At 61.0% G+C, this 19859-nt stretch overlaps 3 protein-coding genes across 4 annotated transcripts; 2 read left to right on the top strand and 1 right to left on the bottom strand.

Moving 5' to 3' along the window:
• The first annotated feature begins 5 nt into the window (after positions 1-5).
• Positions 6-8064, top strand: Psca (prostate stem cell antigen). Of its 2 annotated transcripts, none has more exons than XM_046449117.2 (3): positions 6-260; positions 6937-7044; positions 7409-8064. In XM_046449117.2, exons 1-3 carry the CDS (start codon positions 242-244, stop codon positions 7618-7620), a joined length of 339 nt encoding a protein of 112 aa, XP_046305073.1. In that variant the 5' UTR covers positions 6-241; the 3' UTR covers positions 7621-8064. The 2 variants fall into 2 exon arrangements, with proteins under 2 accessions (XP_046305073.1, XP_046305072.1); XM_046449116.2 differs by lacking the exon at positions 6-260 and adding an exon at positions 5605-5763.
• A 1754-nt stretch (positions 8065-9818) lies between these two features.
• Positions 9819-13498, top strand: Them6 (thioesterase superfamily member 6). Its single transcript, XM_046449231.2, has 2 exons — positions 9819-10566; positions 11989-13498. The coding sequence occupies exons 1-2, from the start codon at positions 10054-10056 to the stop codon at positions 12100-12102; spliced, it is 627 nt and encodes a 208-aa protein (XP_046305187.1). The 5' UTR covers positions 9819-10053; the 3' UTR covers positions 12103-13498.
• A 2265-nt stretch (positions 13499-15763) lies between these two features.
• On the bottom strand, positions 15764-17239 carry Slurp1 (secreted LY6/PLAUR domain containing 1). Its single transcript, XM_046448949.2, has 3 exons — positions 17076-17239; positions 16645-16764; positions 15764-16171 (listed from the first exon to the last, which is right to left on the bottom strand). Exons 1-3 carry the CDS (start codon positions 17131-17133, stop codon positions 15972-15974), a joined length of 378 nt encoding a protein of 125 aa, XP_046304905.1. The 5' UTR covers positions 17134-17239; the 3' UTR covers positions 15764-15971.
• Positions 17240-19859: the final 2620 nt, after the last annotated feature.

The following is a 19859-nucleotide window of genomic DNA, read 5'->3' as shown; positions in this document are numbered from 1 at the left end:
CTCTAGGCAGGCGGAGGACTCGTCCTCTCTGTGGCCCTCCCAGGGGTCTGAGAGGGACTGGAAGCACCCAGCGCCGGGGTGCTGCAGGCCGGCAGGTGCTGCCGGCCCCGCGCTGTGCGAGGCTTGTTGGGGCCGCTGTTGCTGGGCCAGTGCCTGCGGCAGTGTGGCTTCCCCACAGGGACATCCCGCTCAACCTCCCACTCAGCTAAAGCCCCATCCGCGGCTCCTGTAGGTGATCTTGATGCTGAGGTTTGAAACAGGTGAGCTGGAGAGGCTTCTCTGAGGTCTGCACTGGTGTTGGTGGACACCTGAGGAACTCGAGTCGTTTTGCTGGTGAACTGTGGAGTGCACTGTGGTGGGCTAACGGTGGCCCCCCAGGGTGCCCCTCCTAGTTTTGAGAACCTGTGTATTCCTGGGCTGGCAGGCCAGAGGAGGCTTGGCAGATGCGGTTAAGTTAAGGTCCTGAGATGGGAGGTTATTGGGGTTGTGTGGGTGGGCCCCGTGTCATGACAAGGGTCCTGTCAGAGGGAGCAGGAAGGTCACGTGGGAGAAGACAGTGTGCCCATGAAGGACCCGCCAGCCGCGTGCTTTACTGGCAGAGGGACTGTCGGATCAGGCGGGGCGAGCAGCGACCAAGGGAGGCAGATTTAAAAGGGCCGCTGAACAGGCTTTATTGAGATATCACTCCCGGGCGGAACTCGATCAGACCCACAGAGGGGACAGGAGAAGGGTCTGAGGAGAAACCGCGTGGAAGCTCGACCGGACTGGACTTTTATGGGGCTTACAGCAGGAAGGGAAGGGCTTGGGACAGGAAAAGGTGTTTTTAGGGTCCTTTGTGCCCTTGGAGTTGGTCAGGGGAGTTGGCTGAACTCCAGGATTGGCCAGGGGGTCCTGCTGATTGACAGGCGTTTCCGCCAGCACCTGATTGATATTCCTTTCCTGGGCTGGCGGCTTTGTTCTGAGTCGCCACTAAGTCGCCACCAAGTCACCACCACTGAGCTAACAGGAACTGCCACCAGGTCCCGAGTGGGGGAGGCTTCGAGAACCTGGGAAAGCCAGGAAGCAGATTCTCTTGGAGCGTGCACCTGTGACACCTGGATTTTTGCATCATAAGACTCATTTCAGACTCTGACCTGCTTCGGCTGCTACACTGGAGCCACCCTGCAACTTACACAGCAGCCCTTGAAACAGTGACCACCCTGTGGTCAGGAGTGGCATGCTGGAGTTGAGTGTTTGCCAGAGGACGAAACATGAGATAATGGGTCTCACTATGGCACCTTGTCACAGCCCCCACAAAAACTCATACAGAGCTTGCTATCTCACTCCTTGATTCACAGCCCTCCCTTGGGCCAGCCCTGCCACCACCTGGTTCTCTCCTTGCCCTCCCTCCCTGGTCCCCACCTGCCTCACTTCCTGGCTCTCTACCCACTCACACTCCCAGGTGGTTTCCCCGTATCGGGGCCTCAGTACCAGGGAAGGCTGGCTGCTCCCAAGTCAAGTCTCTTGCCAGGCCCTCCCCTGAAATCCAAACTCCTTTTCCTACAGAACACTTCTGCACAGCTTCCTAAGAGGCTCGTGTCAACCGGCATTTCTAGAACAGACCCTGCTGCCTGTCTTGCTCCAGCCCAGGGCTCCCTGTCCTGACAAATGGCGGCTCTACTCTCTCTCTCGAGCCACTCCACACCACACCCCACAGACCAGGAGCTCTGATTGGCTCTGCCCCTGGTCCTGCCTCAGGCCAGCAGTGGTCACACCCACCCCACCCCGCTCATTTCTTTGTCCTTTGTCCCATTGTCAGCTTTTGGCTGCTGCAGAGTGAACCACCCCGAAACTCTGTGGGAAACTCAGTGGCATGACAGGTGCTGTTTGCTAGCATTTAAGTGTGCCTGACAGGAAGAGAGAGTGTGGGAGCATAACAGGGGACCCCAAGACCCCCAGGCTCCCTGATGGGGCTTCCAGGACAGCCAGGTGCCCAGGCTGGCTGGCTTACCAGTGGTTCTCTGCTGCCGCCTACTGGACTCAGAATTGAAAGCACCTCCCAGACCAGCCGTGCTGGAAGGGTGGGACTGGGCATGGAACAGGGGCCTGGGATGTCACTCCAGGACCCTTGGACCTCATCAGATGGACTGAGTTCACTCTGGCAGTGGGGAGGGGGTTCAGAAATAGAGGAAGAGAAGAAGGGCATTGATGTTCCCTGGGGCCTGGCACTGAGCACTCTCATTCCCCAGCCTCCCCAGGTTACAGGATAAAGCCCTCAAACCACAGCCACAGCCTCCTTGCTGACCACCTCCCATCGCCCTCACAGCCAGAGTGACCTTGGAGAGGTCAGTCTGGGAAGGTCACTCCTCCCTCTCTGAAAAGAGCCCGGGTCCTCAAGGCCAAGTGTTCTGGACCCACAGCCCTTTACCAAGCCCTGGGTCCATCCTGTGGGCTGTGCCCTCTGCTGTAGCCCCCTTTGCCTGGAGGTGTGCCTGGACCTGGCAGTGCCCCTCACTCCAGCTCTGGGAGCCTCAGGTGGGAAAGTCAACGGCCAGTCCTCCCTTCAGGAGGGTCTCGGGGATACCTGTCTCCCACAGTGAAGAGGGGACTGCAGCTCCCCGTCTGAGGCCTGTGGCAGAGAAGGAAACTGTCCTGGGTGGGCCTGGGGTCTCCACTCACTGACTTCCCTCCAGGAGGGGGGTATAAGAAAAGGTAAGGAAAGGGGTACAGAGAGGAGAGACGGCTCTGCTCCTGGGGCTTGGTGGGTGCGTTGCACAGGAGGGAAGGTGGTTTGGGGCCAGGCCCTCTGGGGAAGTAGAGGTGGGAGGGGACTCAGAAATAGAGGAAGAGAAGAAGGGCATTGATGTCAGGGGCAGGAGGGGCTCTAGGCTGCCCAGGCGGCTCCCCAGAGGGTGAGCGCCCCAACACTCCTATCTGCATACAGGCTCACACTCCCATGTGGCACACATTTACACACTCATGCTCACAGACAGTCTACAGACAGCACAGATTCAGATCACTCAGAGCTTGCAAGACATGGCCTTTGTTTCCAAGAGGAGGCTCAGCTCTGCTGTGTACAGGCCATGCTCCTGGCTGCAGGCAGTCTTCCCAGGAAGAGACCCTCGGTGGTGTAAATGGAAGTCAGTTCTTTGTGTGATTAACACGCTTATTTTTAAAAGCTAGCTGTGCATGAAATAAAAAAAATATAAATACGATGTGTGTTCCAGCAGGGGCCTGAGTGGCAGGCTCCACCGGAAATGGTGGTCTGTGGGCAAGATCTCCCTGTGAGGGGTCCACACCCAGGGAGCAGCAGCTCCTGTGGTATGTGGACAGGCAGGATCTGCAGGGAGCCCAGCAGGTTTGAGACTGCGGTGGCTGGGCGGGTCAGGTAGGGCCACAAGAGCAGAAGAATCTGGAGTCCCAGGAACTGGCTAGAGAACAAGGGACAGAGGTAAAGATTGAGTCACGTGAGGCCCCCTGTGGACCCCATCCACTCACGGAGGGACCACAGGGGGTCATCCTTTCTGCAAAAACCTTCCAGGAAGCAGGACCACCAGAGGATCAGGCCCAGTGTGGCTCAGGGGCTGCATGTGATATGTGCCCAAAGAGTGAAGGACAGAGGGCAGACATCAGTGGGTGGATGTGCTCCTGGCTTATTTGGGGACCAGGGTCAGAGTTCAGAGTGAGGTCTCAGTGCTGGGCTGAGGTCAGGGTGGGGCTGTAAGGAAGCTGTGATCACGGTCTCTCAGTTTGGGCTGTGGCTACTAGGCCACCCTTAGACCAGGGCTCTCACCCTTAGCACTACTGGGCAGGGATTGGGGAGGGGAGTGGCTGTCCTGTGCACAGCCGGATGTTGAGCAGATCCTGGGACCACTCAACCCAATGCCAGCAACACCCTGGGTTGGGACAACCCAAGCCGCCTGCAGGCAATGCTAAACACGGGGCCGAGCACCCGCTTCATATCACATCCAGTGGACAAACATTTACACACCTGTAAATGTTTGGGGAATGAGTGTTCCAGGCCAGTGCTGGTGCCGGGTGCCACCAGTGCGGAGACAGATAAGGAAGGCTCTGTCCAGGGCAGCCAGAGTTCTCGTGGGCTGGGGTTGGTGGGAAGACCAGGCAGGTGGGCAGCCACACGAGGAAACAGCCTCAGAGAGCCGATTCCTTGCATGTGGCGCCTGCACTGTACTAACAGGCCTGTGGGCTGGAGGGGGTGTTCGAAGAGAAAGCTCCAGAGGAGAGCAGAGGGCACGAAGGGGTCCTGGGGATGCCACACGCAGCCTGTGTGACCTTGAGCCCAGTCCTGTCCCCCTCACCGCTGAGCCCCAGGTTTCTCACTGCCAGAAAAGAGACAACCCAGGGGTGCTGGAGAACTGGGCAGGGAAGCCCAGAGGGCCTGGGCCTGCCTGACCCGGGGGCAGCTCATGGGCTTCTGCCACAGAGTGCTGGAGGATCTAGGCCTTATGTCACCCATCAGCAAGGTCACCTTACCCAGGCTCTGGTGGTTCCTGCAAGCTGCTGGGCTCAGGACCCCAGGATGCAGGTGCCTCTTGGCCTTTCTGAGCCCCTCAGTAGTCCTCGGGTTGGGCTGATTCCCTGTACCCACTGCCCATCCTAGCATGCCCAGGGCCGTTCTAGGGAGGATATCCCCAGGGCAGGAAGAATAGTTAGGTGCCCATCAGCAGGGAAAGGAGGGTATCAGAGGACAAGGGGCTCTTTCCCAGCCGTGTACAGCTGACCAGTGGCTGTGGCCGGCACTTCTATCCAGAGTCATCGACTGGAGCAACAGTGTGCCCCAAGCGTCACAGGAGCATGGCAGAGGGGCCGAGTGTGCAGACAAGCCTCGGTAGAGATGGGCAAGAGGGACCATGAGTCACCCCAGGGCCAGAAGCAGCAGGAAGCTACTGTCCTGGGCCTGGCAGGGCAGACAGGAGGAACAGTGACCAGAGCTGGCTGGGGGAGCTGGCCCATAGAACCTGGGGCCCCTCCAGAGGGACACGGCACCTCCAACCCAGCCCTGCAGTCAGGGTGCTGGAGAAGGAAACAGCTGGGCCAGGGCAGGGTGCAGAGGGGTCTGGGTAGCTGAGCCAGCTGGAGGTGCTGACTCCTCACCCCTCCTCCTGTGCAGGGGCTGCTGAAAGCCATGTGGTCCCCAACTTCCTTGCACCTGAAGTTCCAAGCTGTGGATTAAATATGGTCCTGTTGAGAAAGCCCATGGCCATCTGAGGTCCCCACTGGCCTCCAGACCCCTTCCCTAGAGAAAGCAACCCCGGGGCGGCTTCCTAGCAGCTGCTCTTGCCATGGGCAGCACTCGCTGCTGATCTGTCTGGGATGCGCTGATCAAGGCCTGTCTCCCCCATGGACTTCAGGCCGCAGGAGGGAGGACAGGCCTCCAGGAAGTGGGCCCCTGCTCTGGCCTCCCTCTGTAAGGCATGAGGCATAATCTGGGGCCTGAGGACTTCCCAGGCCTCATTCTGGAGGTAGCTGAAAAACAGCCTCCTGGGGAGAATGGCTCCACCCTGGGCAGGCTGTGTCCTCCCAAGGCAGAAAGAAGGACAAAGGGAGTGGGCGGGGCCATTTGGGAGGCCCAGATTGGAATCTGCCCAGCCCTGAGCCTCACTGGCCCCCAGGAGCCCCGTCACTGTTGACTGAAGGCCCACAGAGCCTCCCTGCCTGCTGAAGTCATATAAAGCCTCCCTGAGGCCTGCTTCCCCCACCCGCCTGTGACCATGAAGGCTGTCCTCCTTACCCTGCTGGCCATTGGCTTGGCCCTCCAGCCAGGTGAGGCCTCAGCCAGCCATGGGGCAGGACTGAAGGAAGGGGCCAGTGGAGGCCAGAAGGGTCCCAGGGAGCAAGCGGGAGAAGGAGGAGGGTCAGGTGGGAGGAAGGAGGCGGGTTTCTGCCCACTGGGCTTCTTGGCCCCTGGAGGGTGACTCTGGGCACATCTGGGAAGCAAGGATGACACCTTACAGTGAATTTTTCCCTACTGCCCGCAGGGTTGGAGGGGCAGAAGTCAAAGGGACAGGGACAGGGATGCTGACCAACAGTCCTGGGAGGCACAGGGGCAAGACATCTCATGCTCAGAAGGGAAGGAAGGAGGCTGGAATGAGGAGGTGCTGGGGTTGCACTGGGAAGACCCGAGGCCCCACCAGCCCTGACGTCCACTCCCTGGGAGAGCTTGTGTCCAGGTGGAGGATCCAAGGGGATGGTTCAGCCTGTGCTGTGGCTGGCCAAGTCACTGACCCTCTTAGACCTCAGTGTCCTCTTCTGGAAAGTGTGGGCAGGGGGCTGTCCCCCGAGGCCACCAGGAAATTGAGCAGGCCAACACTCCAAGGGCACCCAGGGTAGGGCTGGGGAGGTGCTTGGACCTGTTTTCAAGGAGGTGCTGCGGAGCCAGCTGTAGCAGCTTTGAAGGGAGGAGACTTAAGCAGGACACCCTGGTAGCTGGGGTTACTGGACCCAGGGAGGGCAGGACCTGGCCCGGGGCCACTTGTGGTCACATAGCACCAAGAGGCCTGAGAGGGGCTGAGACCAGGTGGGCCTAGGGGATAAGAAGGGGTAGGCCTGAGGCCTGGTGGCCTAGGAAAGTCAGGGAACGGTCTCCCGACACCCCCACCCTTCCTCTCCAGGGCCCAGCTGGGCCCCTGCAAGACAGGGTTAGCCAGGCCACACTGGGGCCGGTCATCTCTGCCCTTCACAGAGCATGGCATGGTATGCAGCCATGGGCTGCAACGTGGGCATGGAGGGGAAGTCATTCATAGGCGCAGCAGGGAAAGTGGGTGCCAGTCCTCGGTGGACTGGGTACACCCGGGACCTCGCGAGGGGCCTGGGCTCAGGTCTGCACCCCCAGCAGTCTGGAAGGGCTCATTCCTTTCTCCTTGCTGGTGGGGGAGAGAAAGTGTGGCAGGCCCAGGCTGGGAGGACAGCCTCTGACCTCGCTGCCCCGCCCCGCAGGTACCGCCCTCCAGTGTTACTCCTGCACGGCCCAGATGAGCAACAGGGACTGCCACAACGTGGAGAACTGCACCCAAGGCCAGACCCAGTGCAAGACGGAGCGCATCCGTGAGTGCCTTCGCCCGGCTCCCTCCCTGCCACTGGCTGACTGAGGAGCCTGGGCTTGGTCTCCACCACTGTTCAGCCTTCTGTCCTCTGCCCACCTGACCATCTATCCATAATCCCCACATGCCCCACCCCTTCCAGCGCCCTCATCACCCCACACATCTACCCACCCCATCCTGCACTCACCTACCCACTCAATCTGTCTGGTGCTCAGCCCAAGGCCCAGCTGCCCTGGGTCCTTGGACATGGACAAGACCAAGCCCCTGGTCTCCTGCTGCTGGCAGCCTTGCGACCAGCTTGGGGTGTGGCTGTGGAGCTTCAGTTAGGGACAGGACTGGCCTCCCCAGCCGTCACCATGCCCCTCCAGGTGCAGTTGGGCTCGTGACCGTTATCAGTAAGGGCTGCAGCTCGGACTGTGTGGAAGATGCGGAGAACTACTACGTGGGCAAGAAGAACATCACGTGCTGTTCCACGGATCTGTGCAATGCCAGTGGGGCCCACGGCCTGCAGCCAGCCACTGCGCTGGGGCTGCTCGCCACGCTTGGCAGCTTGCTGCTGTGGGGGCCCAGCCAGCTGTAGGCTCCAGGAGGGTCCACAGCCAATGCCGTGTCCCTGACCTCGTGACCTGGCAGAGGTCTAACCCTCACCCTGCTCCCCACCTCCACAGCTCCCCCTGGGACTCCTGCCCAGTGCCTGCCTGCCCAGCAGGCTGGACTGCAGTGCCTTAGAACAGCCTGCAGCGGCTCCTCTGCAGGCCTCGGCTGCTGCTGTTGCCACAGCCCATGTTTTGGCCACCTTTGCTCAGGTGCCTCCTCTAGGAAGCCTTCTCTGCCCTCTCCTCCAGGACTGAGCCAGGGCCCTCCAAGGCTGAGATGAGATGGGCTGGGTAGCAGTCGGGCTGGGAGGGTCACAAGGCCCTGGGATCTAGATGAGGCAGGCAGGGAGGGACAAGCCCCCCCGTTCATGGACAACCTGGGAGCAGCCTGGCATACAGTATGCTCTTAATAAACACCTGTTGGGCAAGCTGCAGAGAGCCTGTGTCCTTGACAGCCCAAGTCCAGGCCTGGGATGTGTGTGGGCTCCACCTAGGCCATGTCTGTGCTGGTGGACGTGGCCTTGACTGAGAGGGCTGGAGTACTGGCCTTGGCAAGAGCAAATGTGTGGCACCCAGAAGGGAGGAGGTCCACGGGAGGCAGGAGGTCACCTCTCAGCCCCCTTGGCCTTTGATGTGCAGCCTTGAGTGTGTGGCCAAGACTCTGAGCCGGCATGCTCATCTGTGGACCTCCCTGTTGTGGGGACAGGCCCAGAGCTCTCGGGAGGAGCATCTCCTGCTGGAAGGGCAAGTGCCCCCTTTGGTTCCAACAAACCTGTTTTTCAAAGTTTGTGCAAAAAGCTGCAGGCGTACAGTAAACACTCAAAGACTGTGAGGGGGCCCCAGGGACCGGCTGCCACCCTCATCCAACCCCCCAGGCCCATGCTCTGCTCTCTGCTGCCCCATCACACCTCCTGGGCTCCTTTGGGTGAATCTGTGCCCATGCTCACAGAGTGCTGGAGGCCCCTGGAAGGGTACGCCCACCCCTTCCTTTGTCATTCCTGGGAAAGCCCCTTTGAAAGCAGCCTGGTGGGTGACATTCTCTGAGCAACAGCAAATGAGCTCAAAGCACATAACACCCTCTGTCTCTTCACCAGGAGGGGTCACCCTCTCCAAGACAGGGCTCAGATCCCAACCAGAACAAGTAGGTATTACAGGGACATCTGTGAGCAATGAATGCTTGGAGAAGCTAGAGCTGCCCTGACAGGCAGTGAGCTCCCTGTCTCTGGGGGTATCCAAGAAGATCCAGGAAACTGGGAAACCCATCCCACTGCCACAGCTGCTGGCTGCGGGAGCAAAGCAGACCCAGACAAACAAGTACTTTAGTTTCTGCTCTTGACGCCGACCAAAGCGAATGGCTTGCCCAGACCAAAAAAAAAAATCCAGGGGCAGGGGAGTGGCAGTGGTGGTGTTGCCCCTGGGGGCCGCTTCTTCTCAAGGAGGTCTCAAACGTGCAGGACAAAGCGCTGCTGCGGCGGTCCCCAGAGCCTTCGGACCGCGGCAGGTTCCTGCACCAAGCGCAGATCTAAGGGTCGGCCTCCAGGGTCACTGACACTCGCGGTCATCGGAGAGGCTAGGGGCCTGCGGGAGAGAGCCGGTTGGGTCTTCTCGGAGTCAACTGCCATCCCGGGGGCAACGGACTGACACCGAGAGCGTGTGCGGCAGCCTGGAGGCCAAACACTGGCACCTCCATCTCGGTTGCCGAGGCCTTTACGTCCGCCCGGCTCCTCCCCCTCCGTTTCGGACGTTACTAGCAGCGGTTTCTAAAGGGGCAAAGGGCAGAAATGCTTGGGATGGGCTTGGGGTCCCCAGTCTGGAATGAAATCCACACGCGGCTCTGTCTCTGTGGGCGAGAGGCCTGGGGCCGGTGCGTCGGGTGCAGGTGGAGTCGCGCAGCAGCGCCTCTGGGGACGCGCTGCGTTCCATTTTTCCTTGCAGAGTCCCGCAGCCTGGGCCCGAGAAATGGAGGCTCTGACTCAGCTCAGATAAGGAACCAGACTCAGGACGCCTCTTCAAGAACTGGAGAGACACCGGCTCGGGACTCGCAACCGGAGCCTGCGTGGCTGGGTCCGCGGCCGCCGCCTCTGCTCCCGCAGTGCCGGGAGCGGCCGCCGGGTGTCGCTATGGTGCCCAGCGCGCCTCGCCCAGGCTGGCCCTTCCCTGCCGCGCCCAGCCCCGCCCCACGAAAAGCGAAAGCGGCGTCGGCGGGGGACGCGGAACCGACCACCGAGCGCGGATAGGGGGGGCCGGGAGCTGTAGGCGGGCTCCTGCCCGCGGCTTCCGGTTCGCCTCCCCTCAACCGGCCTCGCGCGGTGGTTTGCTCCAGCCGCGGCGCTTGCTGGCTCCCAAGCTGCTGGCGGCGGGCAGCGGCGTAGCGGCTCCGGCTGGCATCCGCATAGCAGGCTCCGCCGCACGCCGCGATGTTGGGGCTGCTGGTGGCGTCGCTGGCCCTGGCACTCTCCTTCTTCGCGCTGCTGGATGGCTGGTACCTGGTGCGCGTGCCGTGCGCTGTGCTGCGCGCGCGCCTGCTGCAGCCGCGCGTCCGCGACCTGCTGGCGGAGCAACGCTATGCGGGCCGCGTGCTACCTTCGGACTTGGATCTGCTGCTGCACATGAACAACGCGCGCTACCTGCGCGAGGCTGACGTTGCGCGCGCTGCGCACCTGACTCGCTGCGGTGTGCTTGGGGCGCTGCGCGAGTTGGGGGCGCACGCCGTGCTGGCCGCCTCGTGTGCGCGCTACCGCCGCTCGCTGCGCCTGTTTGAGCCCTTCGAGGTGCGCACGCGCCTGCTAGGCTGGGACGACCGCGCCTTCTACTTGGAGGCGCGCTTTGTCAGTCTGCGCGACGGCTTCTTGTGCGCACTGTTGCGTTCCCGGCAGCACGTGCTGGGCACCTCGCCCGAGCGCGTCGTGCAGCACTTGTGCAAACGCAGGGTGAGCAGCCCCCGACCCGTGGCACGACCCCAGGGGCTCCTCGTCTCCGACCTTCTCCCCCAGGGAAGGCCAGCCATCTGTTTCTCCTGGAGTACCCCGCCCAGCACTGTACCCTTTCTTGCCTTTAACTGAGGGCTCAGGGCCTTCCTCACCCGTGCCCATGTTCTGGGGGTCCCAGGGTCCCAGGATCAACTCTTCACAGTCAGGCTTAGCCATTCCTGAGCTCAGCCCCTCACGGTTTTCCTTACCCATTACCCCTTCAAAAACAGATGTCAGACCAGGCCTCTTGGTACTGGTGGCCTGGAGTAATGAGCCACCACCTCTGGTTCTTGGTTCTGAACATGGGATGGATAAGGCAGTTAAAGGTGGTTGCTGGGAGTTTGGGGGGACCTGAGCCTCCCTTTCATACAGCTTAGAGCTAAAGGGCTTGGTCCTGATGGGGTTGGACTGACCCTGGAAGGCCGCAGCTTTTCTGCCTTCCACAGTTGGAGAAGGGAGGCCTACACCTTCCTGGGCTGAAGGCCCCTCCCAGGGCCTGCTCCATGGCAGCAGGCTGCTGCAGCCAGGCAACCTTGGCCCAGGGGATGGCCAGGGCAGTCATGGTTGCCAAGATGGTTTCTGCCACAGACTGTCTCCTGAAAGATGCCAGGGTCTGCTCACCCTCGTGCACCCTCTCGCATCAGACAGGCACCTCCAGAGCACAGGAGAGACAGTCCCACCCTTATGAGGGGCTGTATCTGAGTTGGGGAATTGGGTGCAGAGAAAGTGGTACTGCCTAGGGCTGCAGAATGACCACACCCTTGGTTTTATCTTTATTGAGGTGACTCCCAAATCAGTACTAGAAGTGAGAGCAACCCCAGCCCCAGCCCTGCCTGGACTAGCCCTGTGAGTGGGACACTTTGTCCTGGCCCAGTCCACCGTGTGGCTGCTTGTCCTGAGGTGGGGTGGGCACCTGCTCCTCCCTTCATTCTGGCAGCTCTTGAAGCCCTGCAAGGCATCTGACCTCATCCATGAGTGTGCAGGGAGGGATGGGGACACAGTGGACAGGCCCAGAGCTGACCTGGGAGATTAAGTTGGGTCTTCTTGGTGCTTGACGAACAGAAGGGCTCCCAGAAAGCCTCTGCCCCGCACGCTGTCTTCTAATGGCCTCCAGGATTCCACCTGGCTCTGGGGAGGCAGGCCTGGCAGAGGCGGGGTTGTATCTAGAGAGCTAGGTTGTATCTCTGAGCTCAGAGGGGCCTGGGGATTGAGTAGGTGACAGGCAGGGGCCTCATGGAAGGTCACATGCCTGGGAACAGCATGGGCAGAGGCCCAGTGACGGGAGGGCAGCAGCCTGGCTGGTACAGGACCCTGGGCTGTACCCCTCACTCATCCCCATAGCAGCAGGTGGAACCCCCGGAGCCTCACCCTCCTGTCCTGCAGGTGGAGCCCCCTGAGCTGCCAGAGGACCTGCAGCACTGGATCACCTACAATGAGGCCAGCAGCCAGCAGCTTCGGGCTGAGAGTGGACTCAGTGATGTCATCAAGGACCAGTGACCGACGCTTCCTCCACTGCCTGCCCATCAGCTTCCGCCTAGGGGCAGTTGGTTATCTACCCAGCTGGTCAGTTGGCCTTTCCCACAAAATGAGCAGGCCAGGCTGGGCTCCAGCTGGAGTGACCTTGTGACCACCATAGTCCCCTTCACCTGCTTGACACCCTCTGCTGGGCCCCATGCTGGACACAATGGAGTGGCATTGGTGCCTGACCCAGTTTTGCCTGCTAGTTGGGGATGGATGGGCAGAGGGGCCCTGATCGTCCCTGTAGTAAGGCCACTATCCAATAGTTCCAGGTAGGGGATGTACCTGGAGCAGAGGGACAGCAGGAGTGGCCTGAGCAGTGCTGGGCATGGGCTCTGCGCCTGGCCCTCTGCAGGGACAGCATTGTAAGCCTGCTCCCTCTGGCCCCCAGTAAGGCTCGGGCTCAGGAGGGGAGTAGAGTCGGGGTGGTGGTGGAAAGCACTTGGGAGGGAACGTTCCCAGGATGTTTTCTGGTGGCAGGGGATGCTGTGTAGGCGGGTTGGGCCACCTTTGAGCTTAGGGTCAGGCTGGCAGGGCAGGACTTGTCCAATTCCTGCAGAACATGAGACCAGGAGTTGCCCCAAGTTCCCAGCTGGCCTCCCTGCCCTGCTGGCCCATGAGCCTTGCACCTGCCCCAGAGAACAGGGTCCCCTGGTGCAGCGTTGGTCTCCTGCCTCTCCTTCCAGGCTGGGTTGGAGGGCAGGGCAGGCAACTGGGGTTTGTGGCCCAAAGGTTCCCAGAAGGGTTGCTGGGAGTGTTCTGGTTAGGGAGGGAACAGCTGGGGGGGTATTCTGCAAGGGCACCCTCAACTACCTGCACCCATCCGTACCCACTAGGCCTGTGCTACCTCAGGCTGAAGCCTGCCCTCTCTGGGCCAACAGCACCTCTCTCCCCCAGTTGTGCCTGCCCCATACCCTGCCCCACTCTAAGCGCTCTCCCTGCATGGACTGGGGTCAGGGAAGGGTCTTGCATTCTCTGTGATATAGGTCCCTGGGCAGCTGCTCTCAGGCCTTCCTAGGGGACACTGGAAGCTGGCTCAGGCTGCCTACTCCTGCCTAATCCCTTACCTTACAATGGGGGAAACTGAGGCCTGGGTCAACCCAGAGCTGCTGAGAAAACCCAGGACCAAGTGGGGCTGGTCCCGAGGCTCTGGCCACGCCCTGTCTAGCTGGGGTACTGAGGCCAGGAGCGCTGGGTGTGGGGATCTCTGTTTGCCTGCTCCGGGAACCCCCACACCTGCCCTGCCAGCCCAGGGTCAGGACATCACTGGAAGGCCAGAACTGCCTCCCCCAGGAGCTGCCACCTCCTGCCCCATGCTGCCCTTCTGGCTATAGCTGCACCTTTTTGTCTTAATTAAAGAAAGCACAAGATTAAAGAGTTTTAAAGGTGTGTGTGCTGGGAAAACTGGTTCCAAAGGCTGGACCCCCTGGGGTCCCATTCCCAGGATGTTTTCTGGTGGCAGGGGATGCTGTGTAGGCGTGTTGGGCCACCCTTGAGCTTGAGGTCAGGCTGGCAGGGCAGGACTTGTCCAATTCCTGCAGAACACGAGACCAGGAGTTGCCCCAAGTTCCCTGCCCTGCTGGCCCATGAGCCTTGCACTGGACCACAGGTACCTGCCCAGGCCTCCTGGTTCCTTCCAGTCGAGGGATGGCTCCAAGAGGTCATGCCCCATTCTGGGTCGGGGACCCTCAACTTCGGGATTTGGGACAGGATGGAGGTGGCAGTTAGGGGCAGAGGCCACTGGGCCTTGGAGGAGGAGAGACAGCATAGGAGCTGTTGTGCAGGTCTTTTGAGGATGGGGAGTGGTCCCCAAGACAGAGCAGGTGAATGTGGGGGTATGCACCATGTCTGTGCTCTGCCCACCTGCCCAGGGAGTCCTGGAAAGGCAAGGGGAGTGGGACTGGAGAGACTGTCCCCTGCTCTGTTGTCTGCACCCTGCTGTGAGCCTGTGGGCACACTGCACAGGGGTGGCCACTCAGTGCCTTTCCCCCCTCATCTAAGGGGTCCAGGAAGGTTCTGGCTAGACCTTTCAAGGCTGTCTGAGGGACATCTGGAGAGGACGCGCTGGGGCGCTGCTGGGATGTGGCAAGTTCTGAACTGAGTGCTGCCAGACAAGGGCAGCTTGTCTGGGCAGAACTCCAGACTGGAAGTGGTGGGCATCGGGCCACTGGTACCCAGTGTCGGTGGGAGCTGGGAGTGGGGCCGGCAGGGGATGCTCAGGATGGGGCCTTGGCCCTTGCTTGGCACCGTGCGGAGGAGCCTCTCCAGGGGTCTCTGGCTCAGCAGCTGCCCCTGGGGTCGGTGGAGCATCTCTCCTGGACAGAATTCTGGGCTTAGTGATGCGAATAAGATATTATATCCATGTGTGCGGTCGGGGCAGGTGAGCGTTCTCAAGGTCAACCAAGAGCAATGGCTTTCGGAGCTCCCTGCGTCTCTTGGGCAGGAGGCTTAGCCAGGCTCGAGGTGTGGATTCCCCCAGGTCCCGCAGTGCTCTGGTGCGCAGAGGGATCCTGACTATCGCGACTCCCCGGGCTTGGACGCGCGCCCTCTGCTGGCCGCGCTGCCGCCGCCCCAGGGATGGGAATGACCATCAAGGCTCTCCCATCCCCACCTCCTCTGCCTCTCAAAGGGCCTGGAGGCACATCCCCAATTCCTCTGCTGGGGAGTGACATCTGCTTGGTCCCCATGGCAAGGCTGTGGCTCTGACCTCTGGACTCTGATCCAGGATCCTGGGGCGAACTGGAGGTCTGTAAGGCGGGAATGATCCTAACTGGGGACTGCCGGTGCTGGCCCCGCAGAGAGCCCAGAGGGGTGCCTTCAGGCAGGTAGAGGAGCCTCGCCACCACCCAGCTACTTCCCTGTGCCCTGGGGTGTGTGCCAAGCAGGCCAGCCTGCTCTCATCAGCGCTTAGCAGGTGCCAAAGGGACCCCAGGGTCATGCCCTGGTGGCCTACGGAGCCTGATGACCCAAGACTGGGCAGAACCCAGAAAATGCCACGAGGACACGGATGGGAACTGGGGCCTGGAAAGGGTACTAACACTGGGTACCCCAGGATGGAGTGGAGTGCTGTGAGGGGCGAGGGCCGAGTGAGAACCTGAGGGCACACTCTTGGGGGTCAGCCCTGAGGACTGTATGTCCCCCAGACAGCCCTGGCTGGTGCTCACTGGGACTGCTACAAGTCCAGGCTGGCACAGAACCAGTCTTGGCCATGGGGTCTGGGAGACAAGCTGGCACTGTCCAGTCTCATCTGATTGTCCCAGCTGTCCCAAGGTGATGAGCAGACCATTGTCAGAGGGGTGACTGAAGCCTGTGGAGTTGCATCTGCCCTGGGAAGACCTGGGGTGGGGGGCTTCTTGTGACCTCCTGTTCTGCCTCCCCTGGCTGCATCGATGGCACCGCCAGGCTGGTCAGAACCAGACCCCCCCTCCCCACTCATGGGGAAAATCAGATCCTAACACCCTTTCCACCCTGGGATAGCATTGACCCCCAGGATTTGAGGGGTGCTTCTTAGGAAGAGTTTTCCTGGGACTAAGGAACAGGTTCTGGCCTGAGACGTGGGGCTAGTTTGCAGGAAGGGTGACCCAGAAGGCATTTCTGCCCCCCCTCTGTCTCCCCATCTGGGAAACGGATCCAAAGGCCTTGGGTAAAAAAGAGGGTCGGGAGCCTGGAGCAGGCCAAGCGGGCTCAGCTCTCCTAAAGACCCCTCTGTGGGCTCTCAGTGCCCAGGAAGGACAAAACTCATCTCCACCCTTGGCTTATTTATTTTCTACATGTTTTGGGGACAGAGTGAGTGGCCTGGCTCACGGAGACGTGTAGGCAGAGGTGGCCACCAGCAGTGCTAGGCCCTGTCAGGAGAGGAGGTGCCCGAGGAGCACTGCTCCCAGTGTGGCCAGAGTCCCAGCACCCAGCTGGGCTGCCTCCGCTGAGTTGCAGAGGTCGCGGAAGCAGCAGAAGACGGGGTGGGCAGCCCCAATGCTGTCGGGGTCAGTGGCTAGGCAGGAGTCGGAGCAGGAGCGGGTCACCATGGGGCTCTGGTCGAAGGGGTACTCTGCAGGGTGGGCAGGCGTCAGAGCCTGCACCCACTGCAGTGCCTGCCTGGCTCTGTGTGTCCCCCCTGCTGCTCCTGACCACCACCTGTGCTTCCTACCTCCTCCAACCCCACCGGCATTCCTGTCCCAGATCTGGGAGCCTTCCAGTCCCCAACCTCAACGGTGACAGGTTTTTCTAATAATAGCACTAGTGCCCGGAGCACCTGCGGTGCCCGGGCCTGAGAGGGAGCCCAGCCCTGAGGCTGCAGCAGCACCATCCAACAGTCTGAGCAGAGCGCACCCCACTCCCAGTGCCTGGGGTCTGGGGTGCTGAGCTTCCCTTGCTGCAGGCACCCCTCTCAGATGGGAAGCCTCCACCCTGCACTTCCTGCTCCTCTGCCTCCCAGGCCCAGAGGAGCAAGGTGCACCCAGGGAGGCCTTTGGGAGAGGTGGGCCTGCCCTGTGCTGGGGCCTGCCCTGGGCCCAGCCTCACCGTTCTCCACCTTCTCCAGTGTGGTCTTGCAGGCCGTGTCCTCCAGCTTGCAGTAGGTAATGTTTTTGCATGCGTAAATGGGCGTGGGCCGCTCGCAGGAGTAGCACCTGAAGGCCTCACCTGGGGGGGGGGGCAGCAGAACCTCATCACCTGGCCAGCTCAGCCCATCCTGGAGCCCGGAGGATGGGGCTGGAGGACACCTGCTGAGCTCCTTCGAGGGCGGGCGGGCTGGAGACGGGTGTGAACCCTGCACCTTAGCACCCCAGCCTCCGTCTCCCTTCAAGGAGAGTGGAGCCATGACACTCTCCCAGGGTGCAGTTGGGCTCTGGAGGCTCACTGAGCGCCATACAGCCCCCAACAGCCCCCGCCCTCTAGGAGGTGGGCAGACTGAGGCCCAGGGCAGGGTCCCGCCAGATTCCCCCACTACTCACCACAGCCCAGGCTCCAGGCTGCGAGGAGCAGCAGCCGCGTGGCCCAGGAAGAGGCCATTCCTGGGTGCTTGGCGCTGGGAGGGTGGCTGGCCCCATGTTAAGGATTTATACCAGCCCCCACAGCTCCTGCTCCTGGGCGGCGGCGGATCTGGCCGTGACTCAGTGGGGCGGCACAGGGCAGAGTGGGGAGGGCTGGCAGGACTGGGTGGTGGCACGGGAACTGTTGTCACTCACCAACCCTCCGGGGGCGGGACCTCTCAGAGGCCTCCCTGGGAGCCCCAGTCTGAGAAGTGTGGCCCTGCCCTGTGCTGGCACACCTCCAGCAGACCCCCTTGTGTCACCTGGCTCTGCCCGTGGGGTTCACAGATGCCTTGGAGGCCCTCCAGACCCAGGTGTAGGTCAGCTGCAGGGAGACCCCACAGGAACAACCACAGCCCAGCTGGCCAGCCAGGGTCCTGGCAGGTGTCCTCGGTCCTGGACTCTCTCTCCACCTGGTGCCACAGAGCAGAGGCCTGACCCACGTGGGAAAGGGCGAGTGCCTAGTAAAGTGGGGGTGGCACGGGGGTGCTGCTGGCCAGTAGGCCCTTTTGGGTGTGGGGCCCCGGCCTGGCCCCTCATCATTGCCCGTCTTCTCCCAACTGATGACCTTTGGACCAAACCTGAGCTTGTGAGTTTTAGGCCCCTGACAGCAGGGCTCTGCCAGCCGTCTGGCCTTCTTCACTGTCCGCCTCTTACCACACACCAACTCACGTCCACACCCTTTCCTGTGCCAGGCCTCTCACAGTGTAGACAATGGTTTCCCAGCCGATGGCTCACATCTTCCCTGTGTCATAAGGCCACCCAGGTGCTCCTCCTTCATAGCCCTTCCCAGGATCAGCCTCCTCCATTTCTGTTCTTCAAGGTCCTGCTCGGTGGTTGGCTGTGTGGCCAGATCGATGGGTGAATGAATGGAGGATGGGTGGGTGGTGTGTCAATGGATGATGGATGGGAGAATGGATAGATGGAGGATGCATGGATAGATGGGTGGATGGCTGGATTGATGGGTAGAGGGTGGAGAATGACATTCCGATGGGTGGTATTGAGAAAGTGAGTGCGTGCAGAGATGGAAGGAGAGGAGTATTTATGGATGGGTAGACGGAAGATGATGGATGGGTGGGTGGAGTGATGGAGGGGTAGGTAAGTAGACAAGTGGGAATGGAGTGTGGATGAGGAGCTCACTGGGCAGGTGTGCACGTGGCTCCCTGGAAGGCTGAAGGTGGGTCCTCTGTGGCAGAGGCGGGTCACACTCTGTGTGGCGGATGGGAGGCTGAAAGGGTTCCTGGGCAGGTTCCTAGGAGTTTTTCCCTTGCAGCTGTCTCCCTGTGGCCTTGGGTGGCTCCCTTGCCCCTCCAGACCTTGGCTTCCTGTTTGTCTGCTGCAGGGTGGAGATGTCCTGGCTTTGTGGATGAAGGCAGTTGTACAAGGCTTTGCAAGAAAGCAAAGGGTGTGGTTTTTGCACGGGAGAGAATGATACTTCAAACAACGGGGCCACCTGTGGGGAGGTGCAGGGACAGCAGCAGGGGCAGCTGGTCCCTGGGCTGAGGCCACAGTACGCCCAGACATTCTGAGAGGCGCCAGGGAATGTGTGCTTCCAAAGCCTGGTAGACAGCCCCGCGCTGGCTCCACCTGGCCTCCTGCGGCCTCCTGAGTGGCCCGGGTTTACCCCAAGACACTCATTCTGGTCTCCCTCCTTCATCTGTAAACTGGACAGAGGGACATCTGCTCCAGAGGGTGACTGTGCAAACTGGCTAGTGCTCAGCAAAGGACAGGTCTCTTTGGAGCTGTGAGCCCCCTGCAGCCCACAGTGCAGGTGAACCTGCAGCACATGGGCAGACGGGTATCCCTGTGCCAAGGAAAGGTACAGGCCTGGGCGCTGGGGACAGGAGACGCTGACACATCGCCAGGGGAGGGTGCCTGAGGAGGGAGGACCTCGGAGGTCAGGATGGCAGGGAGGAGGATGCTGGGTGGAGTGACAGAACAGGGGCACTCGCAGCTTTCTGCAGGCAGAGTGGGCACCACCGTGGCCATCGGAGCCAGCACCCCGTTGGAGGTGGGAAAGCAGCCCCATGCCTGGGCAGACGCCACTGTGCAGCGCAGAAATCATTCCAGTTAAGCAGCTGCCCTCCCCTCTGCCCACATCCTTGTGGCCCCAGGTGTGGAACCAATGGGGAGGCCAGGTTTGAATCCAGACCAGGGTAGAGTTGACATGGAGGGCAGTTCACTCCCTGAGCCTAGGACCCTGCAGTTGGGGACAAGGCTTTCCACTGGCCTGGGTGAGCACTGGACTTGACAGCTGCTTGTGGTGACTGTGAGACCAGGAGAAAGGACAGGTAGCTGATTACCAAAGAAGAAGAATGGACAGATCACACTGTGTGAGCGTGAGGGGGCACACACACACCCCCATTGCTAACACCCTCCAGGGGAGGGGAAGGATCACAGTTTGTAGCACAAGCACTCACCCCTGGACGGCTCTCCTCCTGCCCTTTTGGTCACCTAGGCAGGGTGGGAAGGACCTGAAATCTATAAAGGGGACATCCCCACTCCCCGGGCACCAGCTCTGGAGCCCTCTTCTCTGGAGGAGTCTCTCTCTTCCTCTCTCTGTTCTGTTTCTTAAATAAAATCTACTTTGTGGGCTGGCTTTGGTGTTTCTCAGGTGTTGATCGTCAACACGGGGGGACGCCCGTCGGGTTTCCACTGGAAGAGGCCTTTCTCCTCTCCGTGACCCTGATGATCTTCCTCATCCTC

This window comes from Marmota monax, unplaced genomic scaffold, assembly GCF_021218885.2.
Source record: "Marmota monax isolate L192 unplaced genomic scaffold, Marmota_monax_Labrador192_F-V1.1 WCK01_AAM20220418_F8-fsc00073, whole genome shotgun sequence".
Lineage (NCBI taxonomy): Eukaryota > Metazoa > Chordata > Mammalia > Rodentia > Sciuridae > Marmota > Marmota monax.
Note: the sequence above shows the minus strand (reverse complement) of the source record. Positions and strands in the feature narration are given on the sequence as shown.